This window comes from Anomaloglossus baeobatrachus, chromosome 1 (genome assembly GCF_048569485.1).
Source record: "Anomaloglossus baeobatrachus isolate aAnoBae1 chromosome 1, aAnoBae1.hap1, whole genome shotgun sequence".
Classification (NCBI taxonomy): Eukaryota; Metazoa; Chordata; class Amphibia; order Anura; family Aromobatidae; genus Anomaloglossus; species Anomaloglossus baeobatrachus.
Genome location: NC_134353.1, coordinates 832,806,562 through 832,819,272, shown reverse-complemented (window position 1 = coordinate 832,819,272; position 12,711 = coordinate 832,806,562). Strand labels below are relative to the sequence as shown.

Here is a 12,711-nt window from a genome sequence, read left to right as displayed (position 1 = left end):
GGGGAACACGCAGTCGCCAAGCTTTTCAAGAAGTCCAGCGGATTTTGACGTGGGTGGAAAGCAGAGCGTCCACCATATCCGCAGTTCACATCCCAGGCGTGGAAAACTGGGAAGCAGACTTTCTCAGTCGCCAGGGCATGGACGCAGGAGAATGGTCCCTTCACCCGGACGTGTTTCAGCAGATCTGTTGCCGCTGGGGGACGCCGGACGTCGATCTGATGGCGTCACGGCACAACAACAAGGTCCCAGTTTTCATGGCACGGTCTCACGATCACCGAGCGCTGGCGGCAGACGCCTTGGTTCAGGATTGGTCGCAATTCCGACTCCCCTATGTGTTCCCACCTCTAGCATTGTTACCCAGAGTTCTCCGGAAAATCAAGTCCGACTGCCATCGAGCCATACTCGTCGCTCCAGACTGGCCAAGAAGGTCGTGGTACCCGGATCTGTGGCATCTCACGGTAGGCCAACCGTGGGCACTACCAGACCGTCCAGATTTGCTGTCTCAAGGGCCGTTTTTCCATCTGAATTCTGCGGCCCTGAACCTGACTGTGTGGCCATTGAGTCCTGGATCCTAGCGGCCTCAGGTTTATCTCATGAAGTTGTTGCCACAATGAGACAGGCTAGAAAACCATCCTCAGCTAAGATCTATCACAGGACGTGGAAGATATTCTTAGCGTGGTGCTTGGCTCAAGGGTTTTCTCCCTGGCCATTTGCATTGCCAATTTTTCTTTCCTTCCTGCAGTCTGGGTTGGAAAAAGGTTTGTCGCTTAGCTCTCTTAAGGGTCAAGTCTCCGCGCTATCCGTATTCTTTCAGAAGCGCTTGGCACGGCTTTCTAAAGTACGCACGTTTCTCCAAGGAGTTTGTCATATCGTTCCTCCTTACAGACGACCATTGGAACCCTGGGATCTGAACAAGGTTCTCCTTGCTCTCCAGAAGCCGCCTTTCGAGCCTTTGAAAGAGGTTCCCCTTTCTCGGCTTTCACAAAAGGTAGTTTTTCTTGTGGCGGTCACGTCTCTTCGAAGAGTGTCCGAGCTAGCGGCGTTATCTTGCAAATCTCCCTTCCTGGTGTTTCACCAAGACAAGGTAGTACTGCGTCCAATTCCAGAGTTTTCTCCCAAGGTGGTTTCTTCCTTTCATCTCAATCAGGATATCACTTTGCCATCTTTGTGTCCGCATCCAGTTCACCAATTTGAAAAGGGTTTACATCTGTTGGACCTGGTGAGAGCACTCAGGATTTACATTTCTCGCACGGCGCCTCTACGCCGTTCTGATGCGCTCTTTGTCCTAGTCGCTGGTCAGCATAAGGGATCGCAAGCTTCCAAATCCACCCTGGCGCGGTGGATCAAGGAACCAATTCTTCACACATACCGTTCTGCTGGGCTTCCGATTCCATCTGGACTGAAGGCCCATTCTACCAGAGCCGTGGGTGCGTCCTGGGCATTGCGGCATCAGGCTACGGCTCAGCAAGTGTGCCAGGCGGCTACCTGGTCGAGTCTGCACACGTTTACCAAACACTACCAAGTGCATACCTACGCTTCGGCAGATGCCAGCCTAGGTAGACAGGTCCTTCAGGCGGCGGTGGCCCACCTGTAGGAAGAGGCTGTCTGACAGCCCGTTCATGTGGTATCTTTTTACCCACCCAGGGACTGCTTTTGGACGTCCCACTGTCTGGGTCTCCCAATTAGGAGCGAAAAAGAAGGGAATTTTGTTTACTTACCGTAAATTCCTTTTCTTCTAGCTCCAATTGGGAGACCCAGCACCCGCCCTATTTGTTCTTAGGGTTTCGTTTTTCGGGTGCACATGTTGTTCATGTTGTTTCTTAAGTTCTCCGATCTTGTTATCGGATTGAATTTGTTTTTGAAACTGTTATTGGCTTTCCTCCTTCTTGCTTTGGTACTAAAACTGAGGAATCCGTACTCCTACGGGAGGGTGTATAGCCAGAAGGGGAGGGGCCTTACACTTTTAAGTGTAGTTCTTTGTGCGGCCTCCAGAGGCAGTAGCTATACACCCACTGTCTGGGTCTCCCAATTGGAGCTAGAAGAAAAGGAATTTACGGTAAGTAAACAAAATTCCCTTCTTCACACATCCAGTTTTTGCTGAGCGGCACAATACGGCGCTTTGCAGAAAAAACGCAACTGTTTTTTTTTTTTTTTGCCGCCAGTTGCGTTTTTTTCTGCATAGACTTGCATTAGCACTGTATTGTGCTGCATGTCCTTGCGTTGCATCCGGTTTTTGCCGGGTGCGGCATATTTAGCCCATGCGGCGGTCGGATGGAACTTGGCCTGGCGCGTTTTTGTGTGCGGCGAAAAAAAACGCATTGCGCCAGATCCGGCGCGATGCGGTGCGATTTACAATGCAAGCCTATGGACGCCGGATGCGGCGTCCTGCGGCAAAAAACGCATCCGGCGGCCGGATGCGTTTTTTTGCACTGCGCATGCTCAGTATTGAGCCGCACCCGTCAAAAAACTAACGGGCCGCATGGAAAAACTTATGCAACGGATCCGTTTTTTTCGCCGCATCCGTTGCATAGGTTTTTGAGCTGGATTGAGCCGCACTGTAAAAACCGGATGTGTGAAAGCAGCCTAACCCTTCTTTCATTCTGCGCACGCACTGTGTATGGGGGAATGAAAGAATCACCACTTACACTGCTAGACCCCATCACATGGATAGAATTGTGCCCGATAAAACACAACGTGCCCTGACTTCTACAGTCATGTTTGGTTCTTTTGGACATGATTCACCTGAGTCTTGAAGCCATGGATTTCCAGTCATTTAGATACTGCAGTCTGTGCCTCAAAAACATGATTTCAGTGATGGGTTTCATTTTGCCTGGTGGTTTGCTGTGTCTTTGGCCTTCTGTTACAATAGTCAGATCACAGACACAATAGGAACACAGAGATGAACAGTCCAGGAATGTTTTTGTCCTTTCAGAACTAGTAGAGACTACATTTACATGTGGAGACCTCTTCAAGAAAACCTCTCCTCCAAACTATGGTGAATGTGTTTGTCTTTGCATTCCTAGACCTGATAGTATTAGTTAATGTCCCATTACAAACAACCCATTAACTACAGAAATCCCAGTACTGTAACACTCGTTTGCCCATTCTGTGCATAGAGAGGACTCCAGAGCGCACACATAATGCAGACGCCTCCAGAACTGAGCTTGCATCATGTGGCCAGTTCATGTATAGTGGGGAATGAGAGGCCTTTAAAGTAATCACTAATAACTGTAGTTTGAGTATTTCAGAGGTGACAGACCCTTTTTAAAGTAGGGGACAAGTACTTATAAATTGTCTGAGGGTTATAAACACACAACCACTCGAGCAGCTGAGACTTTTGGAGCCTGTATATGGCTTGTCGCCATGTTGTACATTTGTGTAGTGGTGAAGTAATTGCTTTGGGAGTGCACACTAATGTTCAGTAATCGCCGCACGTTTTCACTATTACCGTTTCTGCATCCTTTACAGTTGTCTTGTTGGTGCTTCTGTAATGAAATAGAAGTTGTCACCTGTCTGTATTTCCGGGGTGTGTTGTATATCATGACGTTACTGAGATCTGGAGTTGGCACTATTGAATTCGCATTTTCGTTGATTGCACTCTCTTTTTTCATTACTCATGCAATAAAGTACAATATGACATTTTATGCCTAGCCACACTTACTTGTTTTTCATTTTTCTTATTAGGAACCTTACATGGAAGGTGTGAATCCATTCATTAAAAGTAACAAACAGCGAATGATTATGTTCTTAGATGAACTTGGGGTAAGTTCTAAATCCAGGCGGAATTGTACTTGGTTTCTTGTGTTCGATCTATAGTGATAGCATAAGACAGCGCTTCTGCAACGTGCTCAATAACACAAAGGGTCAAGGCCAAAGTTTCAGAACTTCTAAAGAGAGGCAGTATAGCAGTGTTCCACCAACTGCAGTCCTCAGGAGCCACCAACAGTGGCAGGTTTTCAGGATTTCCTTAGTATTGCACAGGTGGTAATTGAATCACCTGCACAGAGGAGGATTCCAACACCGGGACAATGCTAGCGAAATCCTGAAAACATGATCTGCTGGTGTCTCCTGAGGACTGGAGTTGGATAACTGCAGTATAGTGAGGAAAATAAATATTTGATACACTGCCAATTTTTTGCATGTTTTCCCACCTACAAAGAATGGAGAGGTCTGTAATTTGTCATAGATACACTTCAACCATAAAATACAGAATTCACCCAAAAATCCAGAAATTGACATTGTATGATTTTTAACTAATTTGCATTTTATTGCATAAAATAAGTATTTGTTACAATAGAAAAACGGAACTTAATATTTGGCACAGAAACCTTTATTTGCAATTAAAGAGGTCAGACGTTTCCTGTAGTTATTGACCAAGTTTCCACACGCTGCAGCAGGGATTTTGATGCACTCCTCCATACAGATCTTCAGATCTTTCAGGTTTCAGGTTTTCAGGGCTGTCGCTGAACAGCATTGAGTTTGTTCTGTACAAAGATTTTCTGTTGGGTTCAGGTCTGGAGACTGGCTGAGGACCTTGAAATGCTTCTTATGGAGCCACTCCTTAGTTGCCCTGCCTGTGTGTGTTTCGGGTCATTGTCACGCTGGAAGACCCAGCCATGACCCATCTTCAATGCTTTTACTGAGGAAAGGTGGTTGTTGTCCAAAATCTTGCAATACATGACCCCATCCATCCTCCCTTCAATACGGTGCTGTTGTCCTGTCCTCTTTGCAAAAAAGCACCCCAAAGGATAATGTTTCCACCCTCATTCTCCACAGTTGAGACTGTGTTCTTGAGGTTGTACTCATCCTTCTTATTCTTCCAAATACGGCGAGTGGAGTTCATACCAAAAAAATTGTATTTTGGTCTCATCTGACTACATGATCTTCTCTCATTCCTCCACCTTGCGTCGTGTGTTATTAACTGTAATCTTTGACACTGGGGTCCCAGCTTTCTTCAGGTCACTGACCAGGTCCTCCCGTTTAGTGCTGGGCTGCTTACTGAGACAGAATCATCCTTATACCACGAGGCAAGATCTTGCATGTAAACACAAACTAAGATTGACAGTCATCGTGTTTCTTCCATATTGTAATGTGGTAACAGTTGTTGCCTTCTCACCAAGCTGCTTGCCTATTGTCCTGTAGCTCATCCCAGCTTGTGCGGGTCTACAATTTTGTCCTTGGTGTCCTTAGACAGCTCTTTGGTCTTGGCCAGAGTGGAATGTGATTAATTGTGTTTGTGGTGTCTTTTATACAGGTAACGGGTTAAAATAGGTGCAATTAATTTAGGTAATGAGAGTAGGAGGGCTTCTTAAAGGAAAAAAAATAACAGGTCTCTGAGAGCCATGAGACAGAATTCTTGCTGGTTGGTAGGTGTTCAAATACTTATTTCATGTAATAAAATGCAAATTAATTAGTAAAAAAAAAAAGAAATCATAATATGATTTTTCTTTATCGTTCCTTTGGGAGACCCAGACCATGGGTGTTTAGCTTCTGCCTCCGGAGGACACACAAAGTACTACACTTAAAAGTGTAGCTCCTCCCTCTGAGCTTATACACCCCCTGGTAGCCAGTCCTAGCCAGTTTATCGCTTTGTGTTCAGGAGGTCATACATCCACACATGCATTCTCATCTGATTGTTTGACTTTTGGAAAGAGTTTGAAGAAAAGCGGGTCCATGTCTGGACTCCCGGCATGTCCCTTCTCACCCCACTGTGTCGGCGGTGTTGTTAAGGTTGATTTACAAGGCTGAAGCCTTACATGCCGCGCTCCTTCACCATCCCTTCTGGGCTCTGGCTTGAAGTGGGAGCCAGCACGGTCTCCATGCCTGGCAGGAGTCCGGTCTCCATCCACAGCCCCTTGAGGATTCTGTTGGACCGGAGCACTCATCCCCAGGGACATGGCCCTGCGTCTCAGCAGCTAAGTACCTGAGACATTTATGTTGGGGGTCCCGGTTCTTTATTGTAAGGGGAGAGTATGCTGTATGTGATTGTTTTAACTTTTCCGGCGGGTTCTCCAGCTCTTGCCCGAGAACCGCGCCGATGGTGCCTGCTTGTCGGCCTCGCCGCTTAAATTTAGGCCCCGGCTTCGCCGGAGGCCTAGTTTCGTTTTCCTGCCCTCGCATGTCACTCATGCAGAGGGACAGGTTCGGCTCCTCCCGGCGGCCGTTCTACACAGGGGAGGGACACTCCCCACTGCTGGGGCGTCCCTCCTTCCCGGCAGGTCTCTATAGCCCTCCAGTTCCCGCTCTTTTATAGGAATGCCCCTAGTCCCGCCCCCTCTCTTCGCTCCGGCGGCCATTTCTCAAGCAGAGTTCACTCTGCTCTGGGACATCCTGCATTCTGCATCTCTGCTGAGGTGCTGCGCTGGGGGACCGGGCTTTGGGATCTGGAGGGCACACAGCACCGCGCTCAGCGGTCTGGTAAGCCACAGCCGGTCTCCGGTTGTGGACCTCTGTATATTCTCCCTGGGGTTCATTCTCTGCAAAGCCCCCACTCCAGCAGCATGTCTCACACAAGGAGCAAGGCTCCAAAGCTTTATTCTGCATGCACTGCATGTAAGCTCCTGCTGCCTGAGCCGAGCATTTATCCACACTGTGATGGTTGCTCTAACTTGGCGGTGCCACAGGCTGGAGTCTCACTCCCAGTGGTCTCTCAGGCTGCTGCTGCACCTGTGATTGAACCCCCGGCCTGGGTAGAGTCCTTTTCTAGGTCCATATCCCAGTCATTTGCTGAGTCCATGGGACTTTTGTCCAGGACTTTGATGAATATGCATCAGCCTCCCTCACAGGGTGCCTCTAATACTCTTGACAGAGGACTCCTATCCTCTGACCTCCTTTCCATCAGAGCTCACGGAGGATTCATCATCTGATCCCAGACCCCGTCCTTCTAAGAGAAGACGCAGGGTTTCCTCCCCCTCCCCATCCCACGGCTCTGTCTCAAGAGCTGACTCTCAAGATGAGGAGGATGCCCTCACTGGGGGCTCGGAGGCTATGTATCCCATTGATTTCTCTGAGGGTGACTCAGATCTTAGTGATTTGATTGCTTCTATTAATTCTGTGCTGGATCTCAATCCGCCAGTGTCAGAGGAGCAACTCTCTTTGGCAGAAAAACATCAGTTTACCTCGCCTAAGAGAGTGAAGAGTGTGTTCTTTAACCACTCCAGTTTTCAGACCGCTGTGACCAAACCCAGGGCCTGCCCTGACAAACGCTTTCCAAAGCGTGGTTCTGATGACCGGTTTCCATTTCCACCTGAGGTGGTCAAGGAGTGGTCTCACTCCCCAAAGGTAGACCCTCCGGTGTCTAGGCTCTCAGCCCGGACCGTTGTGTCTGTGGCTGACGGCACCTCACTTAAGGATTCCACTGACCGTCAGATTGACCTTCTGGCCAAATCTGTGTATGAAGCTGCGGGGGCCGCGTTTTCCCCGACTTTTGCAGCAGTGTGGGCTCTCAAAGCCATCTCTGCTTCTCTAGAGGAGATGCATTCCCTCACCAAGGAATCTATGCCTGAGATGGTTACCTTAACTGCTCAGGCTTCAGCCTTTTCATCTTATGCCATGTCTGCCATGCTAGAGGCTGCTCACCGCACTGCGGTGGCTTCAGCTAATTCTCTTGTTATCCGCAGGATTTTGTGGCTTCGAGAGTGGAAGGCAGATGCTTCTTCCAAGAAGTTTCTTGCTGGGCTCCCTTTTGCTGGTTCACGGCTGTTTGGTGAACAGCTGGATGAAATCATTAAAGAGGCTATTGGCGGGAAGAGTACTTCCATGCCACAAACCAAGACAAGGAAACCCGCCCAGGGTAGGAATCAATCGAGGTTTCGTTCCTTTCGTTCCTCCAACTGGTCATCCTCTAAGCCTTCCGCCTCGTCCGCTAACTCAGCCAAGGATCAGAAATCCAACTGGCGCCCAAAAGCGCGTCCGCAGAAGACCGCAGGAGGTTCTGCCACTAAGGCAGCTTCCTCATGACTCTCGGCCCGCTCCAGCCACGTCCTTAGTCGGTGGCAGGCTCTCCCACTTTGGCGACGCTTGGTTAAAGCAAGTCTCCGATCAGTGGGTGAGAGACATCATATCTCACAGCTACAGGATAGAATTCTCTTCCAACCCTCCAAACAGATTTTTTCTCTCAACTCCCCCTGCTCCAAGGCCGCCGCCTTCTCGCAGGCCGTGGCGTCCTTGCAGGCAAACGGAGTGTTTGTCCCAGTTCCCGCTCAGGAACGGTTCAGAGGTTTTTACTCAAATCTCTTCCTAGTTCCAAAAAAGGACGGTACCTTCCGGCCCATCCTGGATCTCAAGCTTCTCAACAAGCATGTCCGGGTGCGGCATTTTCGCATGGAGTCTCTGCGATCAGTCATTGCCTCTATGACCCAAGGGGAGTTCCTGGCGTCCATCGACATCAGAGATGCCTATCTACATGTGCCAATCGCAGTGTCTCATCAGCGTTGGTTACGTTTTGCGATAGGAGAGGATCATTTCCAATTTGTGGCTCTCCCCTTCGGGTTAGCCACGGCCCCTCGGGTATTCACCAAGGTCATGGCGGCAGTGATTGCGGTCCTGCACCTCCAGGGGTTAGCAGTGCTTCCTTATCTGGACGACCTTCTGGTCAAGGGTCCATCCAGCGCAGACTGTCAGCGGAGTGTTTCGCTCACTCTCGCCACCCTAGCCCAATTCGGGTGGATTGTCAATCTTCCCAAATCCACTCTGACTCCGACCCAGAGTCTCCCGTACCTAGGGATGCAGTTCGAGGCTTTGCCGGCACTTGTGAAGTTGCCCTTACTCAAACAGCAGTCTCTCCGGCTAGCGGTGCGCTCTCTCCTGAGGCCCCGCCGTTATTCCCTTAGGCGCCTGATGCAGGTGCTGGGTCAAATGGTGGCTTCCGTGGAGGCGGTTCCCTTTGCCCAGTTCCATCTGCGTCCTCTACAGCTGGACATTCTCCGCTGTTGGGACAAGCGGCCTTCCTCCTTACAGAGGTTAGTGGCTCTGTCGCCACGGACCAGGACCTCTCTTCAGTGGTGGCTTCGACCCCCTCGCCCTGTCCCAAGGGCGCTCCTTCCTGGCTCCGTCCTGGGTGATTCTCACCACGGATGCCAGCCTATCCGGCTGGGGAGCGGTACATCTCCACCACAGAGCTCAGGGCACTTGGACTCTGTCCGAGTCAGCCCTTTCAATCAATGTGCTGGAAACCAGAGCTGTGCTTCTAGCTCTCCTAGCCTTTCACCACCTGTTGGCGGGCAGGCACATTCGAGTCCAGTCAGACAACGCGACAGCGGTTGCCTACATCAATCACCAAGGCGGGACACGCAGCCGCCTGGCAATGTTGGAGGTCCAACGCATTCTTCAATGGGCGGAGGACTCAAAGTCCACCATACCCGCAGTCCACATCCCTGGCGTAGAAAACTGGGAGGCAGATTATCTCAGCCGTCAATCCGTGGACGGTGGCGAGTGGTCCCTGCACCCGGCAGTGTTTCAGTCGATCTGCCGCAAGTGGGGCACTCCGGACGTGGACCTAATGGCATTCCGTCACAACAACAAGGTTCCGGTTTACGTGGCTCGCTCCCACGATCCTCAGGCCTTCGCCGCGGACGCTCTGGTTCAAGACTGGTCCCAGTTTAGTCTGTCCTACGTGTTTCCCCCTCTAGCTCTCTTGCCCAGAGTCCTGCACAAGATCAGAATGGAGGGCCGTCGAGTCATCCTCATTGCACCGGACTGGCCCAGGCGAGCTTTGTATCCGGACCTGCTCCAACTGTCCGTGGAGATGCTGTGGCATCTTCCGGACCGTCCAGACCTGCTCTCGCAAGGTCCGTTTTTCCACCCGAATTCTGCGGCACTCAAATTGACGGCGTGGCTCTTGAGTCCTGGATTTTGACGGCTTCTGGTATTCCTCCTGAAGTCATCTCCACTATGACTCGGGCCCGTAAGTCTTCCTCCGTCAAGATCTATCACAGGACTTGGAAAATTTTCCTGTCCTGGTGTCGCTCTTCCGGCCATTCTCCTTGGCCATTCTCGTTGCCGACCCTTCTGTCTTTTTTACAGTCCGGTCTGCAGCTAGGACTGTCCCTCAACTCTCTCAAGGGACAAGTCTCGGCTCTATCAGTGCTGTTCCAGCGGCGTCTCGCCCGGCTGGCTCAGATCCGCACCTTCATGCAAGGTGCGTCTCACATCATTCCGCCTTTTCGGCGGCCCTTGGATCCCTGGGACCTTAACTTGGTCCTCACGGTATTGCAGAAACCCCCCTTTGAGCCTCTTAGGGAGGTTCCTTTTGTATCGTCTTTCTCAAAAGGTGGCCTTTCTAGTTGCCATATCTTCTCTCAGGAGAGTCTCTGATTTGGCTGCGCTCTCCTCGGAGTCACCTTTTTTGTTTTTTCACCAAGACAAGGTAGTTCTCCGTCTGACCCCGGACTTTCTTCCTAAGGTGGTCTCTCCCTTCCACCTTAACCAGGATATTTCCTTGCCTTCCTTCTGTCCGGCCCCTGTTCATTGCTTTGAGAAAGCGCTGCATACTCTAGATCTGGTGCGTGCTCTCCGGATTTATGTGGCTCGCACCGCTGCGCTTAGGCGGTGCACCTCTCTTTTTGTGCTAACCACAGGGCGGCACAAGGGTCTCTCTGCTTCTAAGCCGACCTTGTCCCGTTGGATTAGATCGACTATTTCGGACGCCTACCAGAGTACTCAGGTGCCTCCCCCGCCGGAGATCAAAACACACTCGACCAGAGCTGTCGGTGCCTCTTGGGCTTTTAGGCACCAGGCTACGGCTCAACAAGTCTGTCAGGCTGCCACTTGGACTAGCCTGCATACCTTTTCGAAGCACTACCAAGTGCATGCTCATGCTTTGGCAGATGCGAGCTTGGGCAGACACATCCTTCAGGCGGCTGTCGCCCACTTGTGAAGTTAGGCTCCGCCTACTTAGTTTTTTCTGTTTATTCCCACCCACGGACAGCTTTGGAACGTCCCATGGTCTGGGTCTCCCAAAGGAACGATAAAGAAAAAGAGAATTTTGTGACTTACCGTAAATTCTTTTTCTTATAGTTCCGTATTGGGAGACCCAGCTCCCTCCCTGTTGCCTGTTGGCAATTTTCTTGTTCCGTGTGTTATCACCGGCTGTTGTCGTGGACAGAGTCTCCGGTTGTTCCGGTTCTTACTCGGTTCTACTTGTGGGTGGCTATTCTCCTTCAGCTTTTGCACTAAACTGGCTAGGACTGGCTCACCAGGGGGTGTATAAGCTCAGAGGGAGGAGCTACACTTTTAAGTGTAGTACTTTGTGTGTCCTCCGGAGGCAGAAGCTAAACACCCATGGTCTGGGTCTCCCAATACGGAACTATAAGAAAAAGAATTTACGGTAAGTAACAAAATTCTCTTTTTTTTTGGGGGGGTTGGGGGATTTTGTCTGTCACAGTTGAACTGTAATCTACAATAAAAATTACAGACCACTCTTCTTTGTAGGTGGGAAAACTTGCAGAGTAACCAGTGTATCCAATACTTATTTTCCAAACTGTACATATGGTAGTATGGGATAGTTTTCATCTGTTAAATCTCCTAAAGTAACTAATGATGTGAAGAATATTAGAATATTATACATTGACGCTTTTTTCCCCCATATTCTGTGTGCAAAGTGAACCGCACATGGACAGCACTCTGATCAGCAGCAGTGTAGTTCACATATTTTATAAAAATAAAAAAAATCCCAGCACTGTTTTTATTGTTTTTTTTAAATCACCCAACAAAGGGAACCTGTCACGCGATTCATACTGCCTCATCTGTGACAATTGCAACCAGTTATATTACTGAAAACGCTTTGACGTTTCAGAAACTATATACTTTAAAGGTCTGGCTGAAAAAAAAAAAAAAAAAAAAAAAAAGAGTATACCAGCACAGCCTTTGGTATGCTCTTCCCAGCGCAGCTAGAGGTGATTGACAGGCCTCACCCTATATACATGTGAGGGACCTGTTAGTCACCTGCACCAGCACTGGAAGAGCTTGTCATCTCTGGCTATGGGCCCCAACTGGACCTTCAAAGTATATTTTCTATGAAAGCCCTGACAAATTCCTTTTAAAGGTAATCTGTCAGTAGGATCACCCCTCCTGAGCAGTCTATATGAACATATGTCATAGAAAGCTGAATAAAATGATACCTTGATAGCTGCAATCCCATGTCTTGTTCCAGAGAAATCCACATTTTTCTTAATGTATAAATGAGCCGTTAGGATCGATGGGCCGGACACAGATCTCCCTGAGAATCTACCTCCAGAGCTTATTTTAAATGAAAGAAGGCATTACCAGTGACATGTGGATCAGGGGAGCATACCGTCAGTCATGACATCTCAAACTGCTAATGCTCCTGTCATTTAACCTCTTTGCGATCTTGGACATACCGCTACGTCCAAGGCCGCGGGCTCGCGCAGTGAGCACACATTTCCCCACACGTCGGTTGATCTGATCAGCCGACTTGTGCCTCGAATAAATGATGGTGGATAGCAGATCCACCCGCGCCTGTTAACTAGGTAAATCTCACTTGTCAATCTCTTGACAAGCGGGATTTAGCACGTGCCAACAGGAGCGCGTCATGACAGCCAGTGTTCAGCAAATGACCTCTGTCACTGCCACAACGTAGTTTCTGTGAACGGCGGCTAAGCGCCAGCAATCGAAGGAAGACCGCACAAGTGATCAGATAATGGCAGCTTCAAGTCCCCTAAGGGGACTAGTAAGAACAACAAAAAGTTTTCA

General features: G+C 49.5%; 1 protein-coding gene across 3 annotated transcripts in view; it reads left to right on the top strand.

Annotated features, from left to right (window-relative positions):
• RASA1 (RAS p21 protein activator 1) overlaps positions 1–12,711 on the top strand; it is a 148,167-nt gene that overhangs the window by 130,875 nt on the left and 4,581 nt on the right. For all 3 annotated transcript variants that reach the window (XM_075325129.1, XM_075325128.1, XM_075325127.1), the window contains one exon: positions 3,685–3,762. In XM_075325129.1, coding sequence (XP_075181244.1) covers positions 3,685–3,762 — 78 coding nt within the window. The remainder of the gene's footprint in view (positions 1–3,684; positions 3,763–12,711) is intronic.